This window comes from Giraffa tippelskirchi, chromosome 9 (assembly GCF_054371585.1).
Source record: "Giraffa tippelskirchi isolate mGirTip1 chromosome 9, T2T-mGirTip1v1.2.pri, whole genome shotgun sequence".
Taxonomy (NCBI): Eukaryota; Metazoa; Chordata; class Mammalia; order Artiodactyla; family Giraffidae; genus Giraffa; species Giraffa tippelskirchi.
Genome location: NC_137283.1, coordinates 5,958,208 through 5,979,984, shown reverse-complemented (window position 1 = coordinate 5,979,984; position 21,777 = coordinate 5,958,208). Strand labels below are relative to the sequence as shown.

Sequence of the window (21,777 nt, the reverse complement as noted above, 5' to 3'; positions counted from 1 at the left end):
GCAAGAGAGAAACTCCATACATAAGAATTATAGTTTCACAGAACCCTTAGAATGGATGAGCAGCCTGCAGGCACAAAAAAACCAAAACAGCAAAATGAAATCCATGAAAGCCCTTCTTATAGGTTTTCAGAGCAAACACACAGAAGGGCCTCCCTGCCTGGCCCTTGCACCATCAACTTACTTTGTCAGCCTCAAAGTTCTTCATCTGGCAATTCCGCATGACTGGCTCCTTTCTATTCTCTGGTCTCAGCCAAAATACCATCATTTCAGTGAAATCTTTTCTTGAGATCGATGACTGAGAAGTCTCCTCCACTGATTCTTTTATTCTTTTACTCTATAGTGTTTGTTGCTAAAATTTTTATTTATTTTCAAAATTACCTGCATCCTCCACTAGGAGGTAAGGTGCACCATGACTTTACCTTATTCAGTGTGGCTCTATCTCACCAGTGCTACTTGTGAAATCAGAGCACAAGTAACCCTGATGCTAACCCTCCTGAAAGTGGCAACTACAAAGGACGTTAAAGCAAACCAAACCAGAGACGAGAAGAGCAAAAAATGGAGGCAGGGGAGAGGATTTTAAGAAATTCTCAGAGTAGGTTTATGCTGTCACACAGAACCTAAGTGAATTCAGTTGAAAAATAAAACCAGAAAACAAATCTCGTCCAATGAGGGAGTAACTTGTTATTACATATCTTACAACAGGAAAGTTATACTTCATGTCTTGAACATATTCTTGAGTAGGGAAAGGCATCAAAATGAATGCATGCTAGATGCATGGCTTAGAGCTCTCGATCAGATAGGAAAAAGAAGGTCCTTCAATGCTATCATTAGTGAACAGAGAAACTTATCTTTCACCCATTTTCTGGGGTAGCTAATTATTATGCCGTTAATGCTTCTCTCTTAGCATAGCATGAGTTTAGAGACCAGGCAGTTTGCCTTCAAAAGAAATCAAAACACAAACAAAAACTTCAACTTAATAGTAAAATCATTATTTTTTAAAGCTATTTGCAGAGTAATTCCAAATGAGTAATGCAGAAGCGTTATCTTGATCTGGGTATTTGTACAAAATTAAACAAGCCATTTTTCCTCTGCCTTCTAGTATCAATCAGAAAGCAGCATGGAACCAGAAAGTTTTCAATATAACCTTAGTATGAAGGTGTAACTTGGTATGATAGTCATGCAATATGAAAGTTAGGAAGAACAGCAGAGGCCACCAGGAGCCCCATTATATACAAATAAGGAAAAAACAAAGCCCAGGGAGAATGTGACTCATCCAAGGATTACACGATATGATAGCGTCCAATCTGGACCCCAGGTGTGTGACAGTCTGCTGTTCGTTCCTTTTGCCACAATGCTTCCCTGTCCGTTCATTCCTTTCATTGACTAAATCTTTTGTAGCACATCATTCTAATTTTCTGGGAAACTAGAGAGTCCCAGCTATCTGAGGAAATGGAGAACAGGGAGAGAGTAAATGTGTGAAGTGACTAAATCCAACCTTTTAATTTCCGGCTTTCCCTCACCAGGCAGTAGAGTAAGCTACTTAAGATCACACTGCTTCCCAGCTGGAAGACCTCTCCCTGGGAGAGCAACGTGTTCTAAAAACATGAAGTCAAAAAGGCAGGATAGCAGGCAAGGGTTGCATTTAAGCCTCTGTTAGTAAACATTTTGGAAAGAAACCTCTGCTCTAAAAAATATTTCCTCATTTTTCACACAGAAGTTTCAGAAAGTAAATTTAATAGAGTAGAAAAAATTTTAGATGAGCACATTTTTCTTTAGAGCACAACCAAAATATTACCCTGTTTTTTAGAGTCAAACAAGACTACTGTTAAAATATTCCTGTGAATAAAGATTACAGAAAAATTCTAGAATAAAGCTGATAAAATAAAGATTATAGAAAAAAACAAAGATTATAACTAACCTGCATTTCTCCAAATCTGTAGTATGACATTTTATACATAAGGCAATTCAACAAAGTAGGGGATCCTGCTTTGTCTACACGGAACTCTCCTTGCGAGGTGAAGTAGTCACTTTCCTATAGGGAAGAATGCAGCGGTTCCTGCGTCAGTTTAATGTAACATATTCACAACTGCAGGTTCCCCTTTCATTTCCCCGTAAGAGCTGGCTTTTGAGGTTTTCTTCATTAAGCCATATTTAGTTAAATCTCAAAAAAACACAGAATCAGAAGACAAATTTATAAATTTAATGTGATCTTTTAAAAACCACAAAACTATCATGGGTGTTTAACACTCAGTCCAGAAATTATTTATTAAAAGAAAAAAGTATCCGAGAAAACATAAAGAGAACAATACTTTGCTGGATGAAGGAGAGCAATTAATTCTACCAGATTTTAAACCATGTTATAATAAAACCTCAATTATTAACAAAAAAAATGGTACCAACACTATGAATTAACACTAGGTATGCTGACTCTCTCCAACTGTCTCCCCTTCCCCAGCCATTATTCCTTTTCAGAGTTTTCTTAAATTTGTTTTATTTTTCCATATGAACTTCAAAACCATTTTTTTAGTTGGGAGGGGAACATTTAGAAAACTCTTACAGCAATTTTTATTGTGAGCTCACCAAATTTATAAATTAACCTCTGAGAGGGCCAATCTGATACTACTGTCAGAAATTTCTTTTCTAGGAATTTATCCTACAGAGATACTAAAATGTGGGCAAAATGATGAGTGTACAAAGTTATTCATTGCACTGCTGTTTCAGATTAAAAAAACTCAAAAAAACCTTAATATCCATTAACAGGGACGGGTTAAACAAATCACAGTGCACACACGCAATAGAACACACTCTACAGATGTAAAAAAACAGAAGTGAAGAAGGATTCCCATATTTTAATATGTAAAGATCTCCACAGAATATTGTGAAGTAAAAGAAAGCAGGAACAATGTGTGTATTTTCCTACTAGTTATTTGCTTCAATTAGAATAAGAAAATAACAAGAGATTACCATGGACTTTTTCTTTTTTGGGGGGGGTGGGAATAAACTTTTACTGTATGTCCCTATATATTTCATTTTTTGAACCATGTGAATGTATAAATTACCTCCTCACAAAGCACAGAAAATTAGGATTTTTCTCTACATAAATGTTCAAAACATATCTCAATCTATCATGTCACAATTTTAACACTGCTAAAAGCAAATCCACAAGTGAAAAATCACATACTTGGAAGATTAAGACCAATGGAAATATAAGGAAATACTATTTATTAATGGTAGTTAAGGGATAATGTCCAGTAGTTAAGCATTTATGTTTAAACAGGAAATCTGGGGCTTTACTCGACTTTACCCCTGTCACACAAAACACATTCCCACGTTTTCCCAAAAGTTTCTTTTATTCTGAATCAGCAGTGAATCCTACTCTCCTCTTTTATGCCTTCATCATGTAACCTCACTGCTGGGTGCCCATCCTCTCTGAGCTCATAGCTGAGTGGGAGGATACAACAGAATCTACCTACAAAACAGGCTGGACATGACCTGATGAGTAGAGACATGGATTGACGAGTAGAGACATGGATGTACCACAGAAGGACCTCTGCCAAGGGGACGGAACTGTTGTAGGGAAGGTACCCCAAGAAGAAAAGATTATAACATGCATGTCAGATGAGCCAAGGAAAGAAAACACAAAACAAGTTTCATGGGCTAGGGTAGAGCGACAGAGTGGAAAACGATAGAAGGACAAGAGGCCAGCAAAGGGAAGTATTAAGGGGTTGCATTCTGAGCTAAGTGGTTTTGATTTTGTACCAATGCTTTACTATTTCAATCATCATTATGACTATTCTAAACCAGTCATGAGGCTGAGGTTTCATCTACATTACCAGAAAATCTCGTAACAGCATTACAAGTAAATTATTCCTGGCATCTCTATTAGTGATCAACTGAAATGGCCCTAATCACCACTGTTAACACTAGAACCTAGAACAAGACCTACTGCTCGAAGCATATAATGCTGACTGGCTGGCTGAAAAACAACTTGCCCACAGCACCAGGCTGACAGTGGCAGGGTTTAGTTGCAACTCTTATCTGTCTTTTTTTCCCGAGGTTCCTTTCCTTAAACTAATGGAGGCTTAAAAAAAAAGCTGTAAAGTAACATGATCAATGTCATGTTAGATTGAGAGAGGAAATAGACTAAGGCAAAGACAGCAATTTGAAGGCTACTGTCCTATTTCAGGTTTATGAGCACTGGGGTCAATACCAGAGTGGAAGCAACAAGAATGGAAGGAAAGGGCAAATGTGAGAGGCTGTAGGAGTAAAAGCAAGAATCTTGAAAAGAAATTGTTTCCTAGAGGAGAATGGAAGTACCAGGTTTCAAAAGTTTTAAACCTGGGAAAATGCTTACGCTGTCTTTAGTAAACAGTAGAGTGAGGGACTACTCTGGAGACAGGATGATGATAACAAGTACGATGCAATCAGAAAGGGAAGAGGGTTACCTGGACTCTGGGAACGATCCTTCACACACCAAGAATGACCTAGTTTCTTACCCGAATATCTTTTGGATGTTCCCCTTCAGCTATCCTAACCATCCAGAGAAACTTGTTGATGTCGTCACCAGAATAGCCAATAACCCCTCCAAAAATAACCAAAACATAATCTACGTCCAGACTCCTCATGATTTTATAGGCTGCTGTTTCATTTGAAGACATAGCTTTTCCCACCTACAGAATAAAAAAAAAAGTGAGAATATGTGATCTTAGTCCCAAAATAACACTAAAAATAAACATGAATGCACATTTTTACCTTAAAATAGAATGCATCTCAAAAGTTTGATTTACATGGAATCCCTTTTATAGAAACAATCTGCTATGAATTCAACAAATTCATGAGATTTATAAGCACTTCCCTAACTATAACCAACTACAGCAGAAATGTCAAAATCAGAATATGCGCTCTTATATTTTCCTAATAATTTGGTCACATTAAATTAACATTTTACTATGAAAGCAAGCAAGCTTAAAAGAAGTAGAATTTCTCAAAATCCCAGACTGGAGATGACTATCCATCTAGCTAGAACAAATATATCCTTTTCTTCAGTCTACCAAACATTTAATGATTAGCCACAACACTAATACAAACAAAATTCATTTGGCTAACACCCAGCTATCTATTTAAAATCTTTAAAGAACAGAGAGGTGATTACTTTAATTAACGTAAATTAGTTATTTAATAGCTAGAGTGAACATAATTTGCATGTCCATAATACACAGTGCACTTGCTTTACATATCTGCGAATAATTTTCTTAACTTATGAAATGGAAAATATAAGACAAATGTAGTAAGTTTCAGATTTTGCCTCATTCTCCAGCATACAGCCTCTGATTCTGAATGATATGTAAACAAATTTTGGTCTTAGAAACCAAATAAGTAAGCATACCTTGAATTATTTTACTGAACAAATATGTAGAAGTATGTTGAAAATTCAGCAAGCAAAAAGTACTTTGCCCCATAGTTTCCCTACTTAATCACAAGTGAAGTCTGATGGCTAAGTACTGAATAAAGGTTTGTAACTTTTGATCTTTTGTTGGTCAAGTTCTTACCAGTGCTATGTGGCTGTTATTCCAGGTGTTGTTATCCACCAGAGTGGTTCTATTAGCCATCCCAGCAATCTGATAGCCATAATCCCACCAAGACATCACTCGGGCATGTTCATCTGTATTCTGCCTTAGCCAAAAGTAAGCTTCTCTGAAATCATCTAAAATATTCCTGGTTCTGAAAAGAATCACAATATTCATTTAAATAAGACCTTATAAATGTGAAGATGGTTTCTTAAAACCTTGGGGTGCCAGGCCACTAAATAATTTCATACTCTTAAGGATGGTAGTTAAAAAGCCTCCAGGGTAGGGAAGGAAAAAAAAAAAAATGAAGAGCTAGACTAGTGCTTCTTCGACTTTAATAGGCATACAAACCACCAAACCACCAGGCTACCATGTAAAAAAGCAAATTCTGATTTAGTATTGCACAAGTCTGAAGAGCACCCACGTGAAGCAGAAGCTGGGGTGGGAATGTAGGAGCAGTACAGAAACCACCTGTTGTTAAACTTCAGCTGCATCAGAACCACAGATTCCCGAGGCTCACCCCCAGGGTTCTAACTCTACAAGGTGGGGTCAAGAAGGTGCACGTCTAATGGGTTTCCTGGGAATGATGATGCTGTGTCCAAGCACGACTTTGAGAAAGACTAATGTGTATGTTATATACGCAAAGATATTCAGATAGACCTCTGAATTCTATCTTTTGAGACAAGAGAAAAGAGCAGGTGTGGAATCCTTTCGTAGTCAAACCATCTTCTTACCCATCATGATTGTAAGAGGCCAGGACCACACTTGGACTGGAGTAGGCATTGCTTGTGACCCAGGTGCAGTGGACTGCAAACATCATCAACAGCATCAGCATCAACATGGTAACAATGCTTTTTATATTAGGACCTAATCCCTCTTCCGTTTTTTCCTGCTCAGTTACATGCTTCCTCACTTTGCCTGCCTGAAAATACAGAAAACTGATGAGACAAATTCATCACCTGACTTGCTTTCATTAAGACATTACATGGAGAAGTTGGGAGAATGTTATCGATCAATTTAATTCTTTCAAGAGGGGAATGTATAACCATCAGGAATTCTTGTTTGAGTCGTACAATGTTTTCTAAAAATTATCAAGGTAGATTCTCAAGTCAAATGTCAATGAGAAGACTTCCTGGAACTAAATCCAATCCAGGAACTGGCTGCAGAGCAAAAATATCTCCAGTAAGAAGCTGCATCGGGACTCAATTGACCTTATGTTTTACATAAATACGAAGGGGAGAACCAAATGGTCTCATTCTGGCAACTTTTCCTTATAAAAAAATTTAATTCCTCATCCTGAAAAAAAGCAATCCTCAGTTATAATCCAGGACTTTGTGGGACTTTAGTACAGGAAAAAAACACATTATCAGATTCAGTTTTCCAATTTCCAATCCCTAAATCAATAGGCTTGTTAAAATCAAGATTGTATTTTTGAAAACAAAACAATAAACTTCATCAAAAACCAGGAGCGAACAGGACAGAGTCAGAGGTTCTAAACTGCAAAGTTAATTATTAAGAAATTACAAAACAAAAATAAACACAAAAGCAGGCATGTGCTTAAATACCACAAATCTGTATGAATGATATTGGACCTATTATAGTAAGGAAAGAAAATTTTAAAATTAATATTTATACTGGGAAGTTTCATTGCTTACTGCAACTGAAAAACCTAGTTAACATAGTAAAGTTTAATTTGTTGTTCAAGACAAGTGCTCTAAGTCTTTTCCACACTTCCACCAAATAGAATTCTGCTCTGTTTCCTGAGATCTTAAAAGTGAATTACATTATATGGGCCCAGCACCTAGTACTAATGAACTGGAGACTTTTTTTAAAAAAATGAATTTAATACCCTTCATATAGGGTTTCCTAGGTGGTGCAGTGGGTAAAGAATCCACCTGCCAATGCAGGAGACGTGGGAAGATCCCCTGGAGGAGGAAATGGTGACCCACTCCAGTATTCTTGCCTGAAAAATCCCATGGACAGAGGACCTTGGCGGGCTACAGTCGATGGGTTCGCAAAGTGTCAGACGAAACTGAGCACACACAATATCTTTCATTTACTATTCAGTCTACCTGATATTTAAGAAGTTTACACTGAACATGGACTTCAAGGATGAACCCTTGTGCACATGGTTTCAGAAAGATTTACAGTGTTAAATTGCATGTAATTTAGTAAGAGCACCAGCTTTTTGCTCTCAAAATTGGGTTTTAGTTTATAAAACCTGACCCAAAAGGTGATTATATACTCTGATGACGTTCTATTTTCTTATTCTGAGTGAAAAGACCAACTAGAAGTGTCAGTTTGTCTAGATTCTTGTTTAACCACACTTCTTAACATGTATGGTTCTTACTATGGTGGAAAAACAAAACACATAAAACTTTTAAAGGCCTTACTTTAGATTTCCCACCTTATCATACAAATTTCCTGGGTTTCTCTTGTCATCCTCATCACTGCTGTCCTCCACAGGCGGGTTTTCCCTTTTCATGTCGTCCCCCAAATAGTGCTCAAAAACATTTGAGAAGGCAATTGCAGACAGCATGCAGACGACTGGAGTCAAGGTCAACATCAGCCTCACCATCACGCCCGCAAAGTAGACGGCACTGATGGCGTACAGTGCAACTGCAAAGACAAGTTCTCTTGTAATACTTCAGGAAAGAAAGGGTCCCAGGAAGACCCACTGAATATTCAAAACTACTTCCAAGGACAATCGAAACACAGAAAAACATCTCATAAAAGGGCTAACTGTTTTTAAACTGATAATCTGAACCAACTTCAAAGTCTATTTAGAGATTATAACTAATATTGACCAAATAAACACTGCATGTCAATAGTTGAGAGAAATGTATCAGGATTCAAATTAATTATACCTATTACGAGGAGTGAGACAATTCATTATTTGTCAACAGCATCACATATTAGAAAAATCCATAACAGAGGAAAATGTGTTTGCTGAATTACATTATTAGGCACAGTAAGTTTATAGATCAAATAAAAGTCTATGAAAAGCTTGTGGCAATATTTGGCATAAAGCCTGCTTTAAAGTCAGAATGGGATGAGAAGAAAATAATTTATTAACCAAAGGAGGAACTTATGAAGCTATTACCAAGAAACTTAAAAAATCTGGAACTACTTTCCAAACAGTCAAACTGTTCCAGATAATGTGCTCACCATAGGGAAAGGCTCTATTCATTTCTGGCTAGAGGCTGTGACTTCACAAAGTTACTGAGTCATCTGAGTGCCCATCTCAATTTGAAACTAAATTCATATCTTTTCCTGATTAAAAAATGCATTTATTATACAATATTGTTTATGTCAGTGAATTTTTATATGCAAGTTCAGTTCAGTTCAGTCGCTCAGTCGTGTCCGACTCTTTGTGACCCCATGAATCGCAGCATGACAGGCCTCCCTGTCCATCACCAGCTCCTGGAGTTTACCCAAACCCATGCCCATCGAGTCGGTGATGCCATCCAGCCATCTCATCCTCTGTCGTCCCCTTCTCCACCTGCCCCCAATCCTTCCCAGCATTAGGGTCTTTTCCAATGAGTCAACTCTTCACATCAGTTGGCCAAAGTATTGGAGTTTCAGCTTCAACATCAGTCCTTCCAATGAACACCCAGGACTGATCTCCTTTAGGATGGACTCGTTGGATCTCCTTGCAGTCCAAGGGACTCTCAAGAGTCTTCTCCAACACCACACTTCAAAAGCATCAATTCTGCGGCGCTCAGCTTTCTTCACCGTCCAACTCTCACATCCATACATGACCACTGGAAAAACCATAGCCTCGACTAGATGGACCTTTGTTGGCAAAGTAATGTCTCTGCTTTTAAATATGCTATCTAGGTTGGACATAACCTTCCCTCCAAGGAGTAAGCGTCCTTTAATCTCATGGCTGCAATCACAATCAGCAGTGACTGTGGAGCCCAAAAAAATAAAGTCTGACACTGTTTCCACTGTTTCCCCATCTATTTCCCATGAGGTGATGGGACCAGATGCCATGATCTTAGTTTTCTGAACGTTGAGCTTTAAGCCAACTTTTTCACTCTCCTCTTTCATCAAGAGGCTGTTTAGTTCTTCTTCACTTTCTGCCATAAGGGTGGTGTCATCTGCATATCTGAGGTGATTGATATTTCTCCCAGCAATCTTGATTCCAGCTTGTGTTTCTTCCAGCCCAGCGTTTCTCATGATGTACTCTGCATATAAGTTAAATAAGCAGGGTGACAATATACAGCCTTGATGTACTCCTTTTCCTATGTGGAACCAGTCTGTTGTTCCATGTCCAGTTCTAACTGTTGCTTCCTGACCTGCATACAGGTTTCTCAAGAGACAGGTCAGATGGTCTGGTATGCCCATCTCTTTCAGAATTTTCCACAGTTTATTGTGATCCACACAGTCAAAGGCTTTGGCATAGTCAATAAAGCAGAAATAGATGTTTCTGAGGAACTCTCTTGCTTTTTCGAAGATCCAGCGGATGTTGGCAATTTGATCTATGGTTCCTCTGCCTTTTCTAAAACCAGCTTGAACACCTGGAAGTTCATGGTTCACGAATTGCTGAAGCCTGGCTTGGAGAATTTTGAGCATTACTTTACTAGCATGTGAGATGAGTGCAATTGTGCAGTAGTTTGAGCATTCTTTGGCATTGCCTTTCTTTGGGAGTCGAATGAAAACTGATCTTTTCCAGTCCTGTGGCCACTGCTGAGTTTTCCAGATTGGCTGGCATATTGAGTGCAGCACTTTCACAGCATCATCTTTGAGGATTTGAAACAGCTCAACTGGAATTCCATCACCTCCACTAGCTTTGTTCGTAGTGATGCTTTCTAAGGCCCACTTGACTTCACATTCCAGGATGTCTGGCTCTAGGTGAGTGATCACACCATCGTGATTATGAGTCGTGAAGATCTTTTTTGTACAGTTCTTCTGTGTATTTTTGCCACCTCTTCTTAGTATCTTCTGCTTCTGTTAGGTCCATACCATTTCTGTCCTTTATCGAGCCCATCTTTGCATGAAATGTTCCCTTGGTATCTCTCATTTTCTTGAAGAGATCTCTAGTCTTTCCCAATCTGTTGTTTTCCTCTATTTCTTTGCACTGATCTCTGAGGAAGGCTTTCTTATCTCTCCTTGCTATTCTTTGGAACTCTGCATTCAGATGGGAATATCTTTCCTTTTCTCCTTTGCTTTTCGCTTCTCCTCTTTTCCCAGCTATTTGTAGGGCCTCCTGAGACAGCCATTTTGCTTTTTTGCATTTCTTTTCCATGGGGATGGTCTTGATCCCTGTCTGCTGTACAATGTCACAAACCTCTGTCCATAGTTCATCAGGCGCTCTGTCTATCAGATCTAGTCCCTTAAATCTGTCACTTCTACTGTATAATCATAAGGGATTTGATTTAGGTCATACCTGAATGGTCTAGTGGTTTTCCCTACTTTCTTCAATTTAAGTCTGAATTTGGCAATAAGGAGTTCATGATCTGAGCCACAGTCTGCTTCCAGTCTTGTTTTTGCTGACTGTATAGAGCTTCTCCATCTTTGGCTGCAAAGAATATTATCAATCTGATTTCGGTGTTGACCATCTGGTGATGTCCATGTGTAGAGTCTTCTCTTGTGTTGTTGGAAGAGGGTGTTTGCTATTACCAGTGCATTCTCTTGGCAAAACTCTTATTAGCCTTTGCCCTGCTTCATTCTGTACTCCAAGGCCAAATTTGCCTGTTACTCCAGGTGTTTCCTGACTCCCTACTTTTGCATTCCAGTCTCCTATAATGAAAAGGCCATCTTTTTTGGGTGTTAGTTCTAAAAGGTCTTGTAGGTCTTCATAGAACCGTTCAAGTTCAGCTTCTTCCGTGTTACTGGTTGGGGCATAGACTTGGATTACCGTGATACTGAATGGTTTGCCTTGGAAACAAACAGAGATCATTCTGTCATTTTTGAGATTGCATCCAAGTACTGCACTTTGGACTCTTTTGTTGACCACGATGGCCCCTCCATTTCTTCTAAGGGATTTCTGCCCACAGTAGTAGATATAATGGTCATCTGAGTTAAATTCACCCATTCCAGTCCATCTTAGTTTGCTGATTCCTAGAATGTCGACGTTCACTCTTGCCATCTCCTGTTTGACCACTTCCAATTTGCCTTGATTCATGGATCTAACATTGCAGGTTCCTATGCAATATTGCTCTTTACAGCATCGGACTTTGCTTCTATCACCAGTCACATCCACAGCTGGGTATTGTTTTTGCTTTGGCTCCATCCCATCATTCTTTCTGGAGTTATTTCTCCACTGATCACCAGTAGCATATTGGGCACCTACAAACACCTATGTAATTGCCACCCATATCAAAATACAGAACAACTGTATCCCTCCTCAGGGGAATCCTTCATGCCTCTTCCTAGTCAATAACCACTACCCTCTCCCATAAAACAGGTAATCATTATTTGAACTTTTAAAGCAATAATTTAACTTTCCTTATTCTTAGTTCAGTTAAGTTGCTCAGGCGTGTCCGACTCTTTGCGACCTCATGGACTGCTGCAAGCCAGGCTTCCCTATCCATCACCAACTCCCGCAGCTTGCTGAAAGTCCTGGCCATTGAGTCAGTGGTGCCATCCAACCATCTCGTCCTCTGTCATCTCCTTCTCCTCCTGCCTTCAATCTTTCCCAGCATCAGGGTCTTTTCCAATGAGTCAGTCCTTCACATCATGTGGCCAAAGTATTGGAGCTTCAGCTTCAGCATCAGTCCTTCCAGTGAATATTCAAGACTGATTTCCTTTAAGGATTGACTGGTTGGATGTCCTTGCAGTCCAAAGGACTTTCAAGAGTCTTCTCCAACACCACAGCCTGAAAGCATCAATTCTTCTGCACTCAGCTTTCTTTATGGCCCAACTCTCACATCCATACATGACTACTGGAAGAACCATAGCTTTGAGTAGACGGGCCTTTGTCAGCAAAGGAATGTCTCTGCTTTTTAATTGCTGTCTAGGTTTGTCACAGCTTTCCTTCCAAGGAGCAAGTGTCTTTTACTTTCATGGCTGAAGTCACCATCTGCAGAGATTTTGAAGCCCACTGTTTCCATTGTTTCCCTATCTATTTGCCATGAATTGATGGGACCAGATGCCAAGATCTTTGTTTTTTGAATGCTGAATTTTAAACCAGCCTTTTCACTCTCCTCTTTCACTTTCATCAAGAGGCTCTTTAGTTCTTTTTCACTTTCTGCCATAAGGGTGGTGTCATCTGCTTCTCTGAGGTTATTGATATTTCTCCCAGCAATCTTGATTCCAGCTTCTGTTTCATCCAGTCTGGCATTTCTTATTATGTACTCTGCATATAAGTTAAATAAGCAAGGTGACAATATACAGCCTTGATGTACTCCTTTCCCAATTTGGAACCATTCCATTGTTCCACAACTGGTTCTAACTGTTGCTTCTTGACCTGCATACCAATTTATCAGGAGGCAGGTCAGGTGGTCTGGTATTCCCATCTCGTGAAGAATATTCCACAGTCTGTTATAATCCACACAGTCAAAGGCTTGAGCGTAGTCAACAAACCAGGTATTTTTCTGGAATTCTCTTGCTTTTTCTATGATCCAACAGATGTTGGCAATTTGATCTCTGGTTGTGCCTTTTCTAAATTCAGCTTGAACATCTGGAAGTTCTCAGTTCATGTACTGCTGAAGCCTATCTTGGAGAATTTTGAGCATTACTTTACTAGCGTGTGAGACGAGTGCAATTGTGCGGTAGTTTGAGCATTCTTTGGCTGGCATTGCCTTTCTTTGCGATTCGAATGAAAACTGACCTTTTCCAGTCCTGTGGCCACTGCTGGGTTTTCCAAATTTGCTAGCATACTGAGTGCAGCACTTTCACAGCATCTTCTTTTAGGGTTTGAAATAGCTCAGGTGGAATTCCATCACCTCCACAAGCTTTGTTCATAGTGATGCTTCCTTATTCTTAAACTTCATAGAAATAAAATTATATAAAAATGTTCTCTTTTGTAGTGACTTCTTTTGCTTACTCTCGCTATTCTTGTATTGAATGTGCTGTATTCCATTCTACAAATGCATAAGAACCTCTTTATTCTACTGCTGATAACCTTTGGAATGTTTCTAATTAGGGGCTATTACGGATAAAGTCGCTATGTACATTCTTAGACATGTCCTTTGTTAGACACACGCACACCCTTCTCTTGGTATCTATCTAGGATTGGGACTGCTAAATCATGAATGGGCAATATGTTAAGCTAATTCTTCTTGAGTGATGTAGTATTAACATGGCTTTCTCCAAAGTCCACTGACCTATATAAACCAGAAAAGAATGAGTGTCATTCTTTGGTTAGCACCTATGCAGATGCTATTTTCTTTTTCCTGACTTCACTCTGAAACTCTTAACTTTTGAGTGTCACGCATGGTCTAGGCCACATACTTGTACAAGATATTTGCTTGTGACCCTGGGTATATTACAAAGCGTTTTCAGTTTCAGGTTTTATCTTAAACATTGGCTTTAAAATAGTTTGTAATTCTAAGTCTTGTTAGTTGGAAATTACACAAATCTATCAGCCAAGAGGATATTTACTTATAGGTGATTCTTATTCTATTACAAAATGTACTTTCCACTGAAATTTTTTGGATCATGGATGTCCTTGCAAAAGTCTTCCTACTTAGAGTTAACTGAGAAAACATAGTCAAGTCTATTCTGTCAACAAAGTTATAATTTCCAATTCTCAGCCACATACTATCATTACATTAACCTCTCAGAAAACAATAAATTGAACAAAACACTTATATACTAGTCCAAAATTTAAACAGTTAATAATTATAGTATATATAATACAAATTCACTTAATTTTTCTTGGTTAAGCACTTATGCAAATTAAGAGAGGAAAGTTTATCTTTATGCAGAAAGTCAAGCAATGACAAACAAAACTTTAAGGTGGAATGATAATCTCAATAACAAAAATAAATCAAAGTATTTATTAAAAATCTCTTACCAAATACCCTTTCATCGTTGATATTTTTAATGCAGAACCACAGGCCTGCTGGGAAGGTACACACAAGAATATGTAGATCAAAGAAGAAAGATACCCAAGTTGTAGGTTGATGCTCAGACACTGATGCAATAATTGGAATGTGTATTTTTGCATACCTGGTATTAAAGAAGTTAACATTATTTAAAATTAAGTGATAAAACAGAAGTTCCTTTTAGGTGAATAAACTTTCTTTGATTGTACTGATAGATATGGTTCCCATCCCTCCCTCTTCTGGCTTAAAAGTACATTCCAATGTTACCTGCTATAGTGGATATAAATTTGACACACATTGGTAAAACCAAAATCAACATACTTCCCCCTAAAATTAGAATTATCTAAGGCCAGTTAAAAAAGTGTTGGCTCTGATTCCTAACACAAAAATCCTTGCTCAAATAGGAATTTCATTTGCACTTGTTCTGATGCTGTAAAGAGCAATATTGCATAGGAACCTGGAATGTTAGGTCCACGGATCAAGGCAAATTGGAAGTGGTCAAACAGGAGATGGCAAGAGTGAACGTTGACATTCTAGGAATCTGCGAACTAAGATGGACTGGAATGGGTGAATTTAACTCAGATGACCATTATATCTACTACGGTGGGCAAGAATCCCTAAGAAGAAATGGAGTAGCCATCAGTCAACAAAAGAGTCCACAAATGCCATACTTGGATGCAATCTCAAAAACAGAATGATCTGTTTGTTTCCAAGGCAAACCATTCAACATCACAGTAATCCAAGTCTATGCCCTGAGCAGTAATGCTGAAAAAGCTGAAGTTGAACAGTTCTATGAATACCTACAAAACCTTCTAGAACTAACAGCAAAACATGACGTCCTTTTCATTATAGGGGAGTGGAATGCAAAAGTAGGAAGTCAAGAAATACCTGGAGTAACAGGCAAATTTGGCCTCGAAATACAGAATGAAGCAGGGCAAAGGCTAATAGAGTTTTGCCAAGAGAATGCACTGGTCATAGCAAACACTCTCTTCCAACAACACAAGAGAAGACTCTACACATTGACATCAGCAGATGGTCAATACTGAAATCAGATTGATAATATTCTTTGCAGTCAAAGATGGAGAAGCTCTATACAGTCAGCAAAAACAAGACCAGGAGCTGACTGTGGCTCAGATCATGAGTTCCTTATTGCCTATTCAGACTTAAACTGAAGAAAGTAGGGAAAATCACTAGACGGTTTGGGTATGATCTAAATCAAATCCCTTACGATTATACACTGGAAGTGACAAATAGATTCAAGGGATTAGATCTGATAGGCAAGAGTGCTTGAAGAACTATGGACGGATATTCATGACATTGCATAGGAGGCAGTGATCAAGATCATCCCCAAGAGAAAGAAACGCAAAATGGTTGTCTGAGGAGGCCTTACAATGAGCTATGAAAAGAAGAGAAGTGAAAGGCAAAGGAGAAAAGGAAAGATATACCCATCTGAACACAGAGTTCCAAAGAATGGCAGGGAGAGATAAAAAAGCCTTCCTCAGTGATCAGTGCAAAGAAATAAAGGAAAATAATACAATGGGAAAGACTAGAAATCTCTTCAAGAAAATCAGAGATACCAAGGGAAATTTTCCTGCAAAGATGGGCCCAATAAAGGACAGAAATGGTATGGACCTAAGAGAAGCAGAAGATATTAAGGACATATGGCAAGAATACACAGAAGAACTGTACAAAAAAGATCTTCATGACCCAGATAATCACGATGGTGTGATCTTGCACCTAGAGCCAGACATCCTGGAATGTGAAGTCAAGTGGGCCTCAGGAAGCATCACTACAAACAAAGCTAGTGGAGGTGATGGAATTCCAGTTGAGCTATTTCAAATCCTAAAAGACGATGCTGTGAAAGTGCTGCACTCGATATGCCAGCAAATTTGGAAAACTCAGCAGTGGCCACAGGACTGGAAAAGGTCAGTTTTTTTCATTAGACTCCCAAAGAAAGGCAATGCCAAAGAATGCTCAAACTACTGCACAACTGCACTCATCTCACACGCAAGCAAAGTAATGCTCAAACTTCTCCAAGCCAGGCCTCAACAGCAGGTGAACCGTGAACTTCCAGGTGTTCAAGCTGGATTTAGAAAAGGCAGAGGAACCTGAGATCAAATTGCCAACATCCGTTGGATCATCGAAAAACCAAAAGAGTTCCAAATCGGGAAAGGAGTATGTCAAGACTGTATATTGTCACCCTGCTTATTTAACTTCTGTGCAGAGTACATCATGAGAAATGCTGGGCTGGATGAAACACAAGCTGGAATCAAGACTGCCAGGGGAAAAATCAATAATCTCAGATATGCAGATGACACCACCCTTATGGCAGAAAGTAAAGAAGAACTAAAGAACCTCTTGATGAAAGTGAAAGAGAGTCAAAAAGTTGACTTAAAACTTAACATTCATAAAACTAAGATCATGGCATCTGGTCTGATCACTTCATGGCAAACAGATGGGGAAACAGTGGAAACAGTGAGAGACTTTATTTTGGGGGGCTCCAAAATCACTGCAGATGGTGACTGCAACCATGAAATTACAAGACGCTTGCTCCTTGGATGAAAAGTTATGACCAACTTAGATAGTATATTAAAAAGCAGAGACATTAGTTTGCCAACTAAGGTCTGTCTAATCAAAGCTATGGTTTTTCCGGTAGTCTTGTATAGATGTGAGAATTGGATTATAAAGAAAGCTGAGCTCTGAAGAACTGATGCTTTTGAACTGTGGTGTTAGAGAAGACTCTTGAGAGTTCCTTGGAGTGCAAGGAGATCCAACCAGTCCATCCAAAAGGAAATCAGTCGTGAATATTCATTGGAAGGACAATGGCTGAAGCTGAAGCTCCAATACTTTGGCCACATGATGTGAAGGACTGACTCATTGGAAAAGACCCTGATGCTGGGAAAGATTGAAGGCAGGAGAAGGGGATGACAGAGGATGAGATGGTTGGATGACATCACCGACTCAATGGACTTGAGTTTGAGTAAACTCTGGAAGTTGGTGATGGACAGGGAAGCCTGGCATGCTGCAGTCCATGAGGTCGCAAAGAGTTGGGCATGACTGAAGGACTGAACTGAACAATCCCTTCCTAAGTTTGCACCAATGAGTTCGACTACCTTTTGGATGTGTGACTAGCAGAATAACTCATCCAACAAGATATCCTATTGAGACAATACCTTTCTTAACACAGAGATGGCACAGAAGAGGTTGGTGAGAGACACGGAAAGGACAGGACAGATTTTCTCTGAAATGTCCTAAGATACCAAAGTGGGCAGGTAAAGTTTGAAAACAAGACTAAGTATGACTAATAAAATTTTAACCTAGAATTTTTAACCTAGTCAGAATTAATTAACTGCTACAACTGGGGTTTTTCCCTCAAACTCTCTGGTGATGCAAAGGCTGATTTCTGGGAGTATGTGTCTGTTAGCTTCAGCTACCCATACATCATTTGTTTATGCCCTTTAATTAGGCTTGGCTAGGGTCCTTTTTGGTATTATATCAAAGGGCAGCCCTGCTCAATAAAATGCGGTAGGTTTTTTTATTGGGCCACATGGGGTAACAAAAAAGACAGAATAGCAGAATCAAGGGAGAGAGGTCAATTACCACCAAGAGATATTTTCTTATCCTTAGGAAAACTTTTTTAGAGTTAAAAAAAATTATTGAGCTAATGTAAAACTATTTTTTTATTAACTCATCTCATAAAAGCACTCTTAAAAAATGCAACAAATATCCTCTAGTATATTTGATGGTTAAAACACACCAGGAAATTTAGATAAAGTTAAATTTTTTCTCATATCTACAGCATATGGATTTATAACATACGATCTATCCTTAAGGGTTACAAATTAAATATTACTAACAGATGGAAAGTTTGAATACAATGGTAAAAACAAAAAATCAATCATTAAAATGGCATGTGTTACTTGAAACGTTTTAATAAACAAAAATAAGGAGTTACCCACGAAGAACAGAAATATGACTTACATATCAAACTACAGGTGAATTCCAAACAGATATTATAACAAAGACAAAATACAACTTTAGTAAACCGGTATATGCTAAATATTTTAGAATCTTGCCCAGTATTGACAGAGATATTAACAATAAAGAAGACAAAAGGATATTTAAATAACATGAGGGCAAATAACTTATCTGCACTTACCCAGTGTCCCACAATGAGTAAAACCTGCCACTCCATGGCGCAATGTAACCTTGGAAGGAAAAATGCAAAGGAAATTCATTGGCCGTTTCATTGTTTTTATGTTTACTGATTATTTGCACTAATTTTAAGCTAATGTTAAAAGAACTGCCTTTAAAAAAAAAAAAAACAGGTTATACTGTATTTCACACAGCTGGTGATCAGACAAAATAAAGTTATTAGTAGTAGCGTTTAGTCACTCAGTCATGTCCAGCTCTTTGTGATCCTATGGATTCTTTGTGATCTTCTGTCCACGGAATTCTCCAGGCAAGAATACTGGAGTGGGTTGCCATTCCCTTCTCCAGGGGGTTTTTCTGACCCAGGGATTGAACCCGGGTCTTCTGCATTGCTGGCAGGTTCTTTACTGCCTGAAACTTAGGGATCAAATTAAAAAAATACCCACGGACATTACATTTCCAAAGAAATACAACAAGCTGACAGATAACACTGTAGACAGCTTTCCTATTCTTTTAAACCTCTAACTGACTAGTAAAATAAAGATATTAAGATAGCCCTGGATAATTTTAAAAAGTAAGAGGTGTCCAGTACACCAAATTTAGATCAATTACAAAGGTGATTTTAAACATTTGTGCCTTTTACTCCTGTCAATTAATTGTTCATGATTTTACGAGCTAGGCTGGCACATTAATTTGACATACCTTCAGAAAGAATTTGATTTGTTTCTAGTGACTGGTCAAGTCAGGAAAAGAAAGTAACTTAGAATCCAGAAGCTGACTGAAAACTGATCTGGTTGGCTGTTTAGAAGCAGGAGACAGAGTATATACACACTAGGGAGGGTAAACCTATGCCGTTAACACTGGAAACTTTGAATTTTATATATTTTGTGCCCAATCATCTATCAGGAAAAGGATGCTTGAATGTGGACTTAGCAGTACTTGAAGCAACAAAGATATTGTTTAAAATAAGAAAGAAATTTGTAGTGCTGTTCAGATTTTAGAACCTTTGACTTATTATTTTCATACTGTTTATATGGAAACAATAGCTGACCTACTAGGATAAATGGAACATGTACAAAATTTGCAAAAGAATTTACCTTTTGCAATAACCTAGAGACAAGATTCACATCTGACAGGCGATGGCACCTACCTGTGTAAGTCAAATAGATGACACTAAGGAACACAGCACCTGCGGCTAGTGACACGCCCAAAAAGAACAGGGTCTGGAACTCTTGTTTTGTTAACCGGTCTCTAAGATACTGCAAGAAAGCATAAGCTTGCAGCAATGCAAAGACACCTAATCAAAGAGAAGGTTCATATAAGTAATTAATGAAGCATTTTCCAAGAACATTGAGAAGCATTAATTTGGAAGACTTAGAATACCCTGTACAATTCAGTGATCTGACATTTCCTTTGTGAAATGACAGGCAACCAATTAATACATCCAAAAAATTCTGTTACATATTTTTTTTTTTTTCTAATGTATGAACAGAGAAGCCTGGTGTGCTGCACTCCATAGGGATATGACTTAAGTGACTGAACAACAATATATGGTTACTGTTCATAGTTGGGGTGGGTGTGTGTGGTTCAAGATTCTCACTGAAAATCTGATGATAAAAGCTATGGATCATCATCATCTCAGAAATTAAATATATCAATATTTATAAAATGCTACAAACAAAATGACTACCCATGGATTTTCTATGGGTCATGGACCATGTGTGGAAATCTGATAAAATTTTATTCACAGATCTCTCATTATATCTTGTTATCTGTGACCCAGATTAATGATGGCAAAATGCTCTGCTTTAGGGAGAATTATGTGACTTTATAATCAATATAAAAGCCCTTAATTCTAGTTAGTAGAGATGGATAAAATATTTTAGTGAGATGTAGAGAACATAAAAATGAAATGTTCCATTCCATCTAAATTTGGTAAAATGACAACTCAGTGGTATAGTAACTCAGTATACAGATACATTACTATTTAATACTTGTTTATACAAAGGAAATGTTATTTAGTGTTGGCAAAAAAGGATGTTTTACCTTCTCAAAACAGCCATAGCTGGGAAGACAGGCACTTTCAGAAGCCCAGTATCAATAAAGACAGTCTCAATAAATTCTCCTGTCATATTTTACAGTGGTGATGTTTTAAAACTAATACATGAAAATTAGAAACAACAACCCCCTAAACGAACCCTTCATTCCACTGAAGATCAGTCAGTCATACATTCATGGATTCTTAAGAAGAAAGAACATAAATATTTTTCTACCTGCAGCTGCCATGTGTTCACTTGTTCTGATTGGCTGGAATCCCACAAAAGGTATTTGCATGGATAATATTAGGCCCACAATGTAGAAAGTGCTATATGCTATAAAGACAAAATAGGAAACAAGGACAATTCACTATTACCATTAAGTACTTCAAACATAAATATATACATGATTCATATATTTTTTTAAGCAAAGTTTTAACTGAACTTATTTTAATAGAATTTTGAAGTGACTATTTTATTCGATACATATTTGATGATTAACAATCATACATTATAAAACATATAATTCTTTTCTGCCATTTTAAAAAAGTATTACTTTAAGGAGACTGGTGCTGTTTAATTCTTCTGAAAATGGAATCAAATTTTTTCAATCTATCATGAACAATTGTTGACATGACCCAAGAAGCATGTAAACACCATTCTTATTAGCATTAACACAAAGTATGCATGACCATAAGAAAGTTTATCATCATCCTATATGAGTAGCTTGCATTGTCTCAAAAGCTTTTAAGTATTTCACAACCTTTTTATAATCTCCTAATATTTTTGTACAGTATGTAACCAGTTTAAAGAAACTTTATGTCCATCTACTAGGTTTTCTATGATTAAAGAACAAAACTAAGTACACAGAGGTCAAGTCATAAAACAGACTAGTTACAAATTTATTAGGATCTAATAAAGGAAACTTATTTGCTTTCTGCACTGAATATACTATGTAGTATTCTTGGCTTATATCAACCTAAGTGTATAGGCAAATTGGGGAGTGGTTACAGTTTGTATAAAAGA

The 21,777-nt window shown here is 37.9% G+C and overlaps 1 protein-coding gene across 6 annotated transcripts in view; it reads right to left on the bottom strand.

Annotated features, from left to right (window-relative positions):
• Positions 1-21,777, bottom strand: part of STT3B (STT3 oligosaccharyltransferase complex catalytic subunit B) — a 107,920-nt gene that overhangs the window by 5,520 nt on the left and 80,623 nt on the right. For 3 of the 6 annotated variants that reach the window (XM_081526972.1, XM_081526974.1, XM_081526976.1), the window contains exons 6-14: positions 20,989-21,087; positions 19,866-20,012; positions 18,723-18,771; positions 14,533-14,687; positions 7,975-8,186; positions 6,302-6,489; positions 5,550-5,721; positions 4,497-4,670; positions 1,919-2,032 (exon numbers count right to left, since the gene is read on the bottom strand). In XM_081526972.1, the coding sequence (XP_081383098.1) occupies positions 1,919-2,032; positions 4,497-4,670; positions 5,550-5,721; positions 6,302-6,489; positions 7,975-8,186; positions 14,533-14,687; positions 18,723-18,771; positions 19,866-20,012; positions 20,989-21,087 (1,310 nt within the window). Of the gene's footprint in view, positions 1-1,918; positions 2,033-4,496; positions 4,671-5,549; positions 5,722-6,301; positions 6,506-7,960; positions 8,187-14,532; positions 14,741-18,722; positions 18,772-19,842; positions 20,013-20,988; positions 21,088-21,777 lie in introns of all 6 variants that reach the window. The other 3 variants (XM_081526970.1, XM_081526975.1, XM_081526971.1) reach the window with 2 other exon arrangements.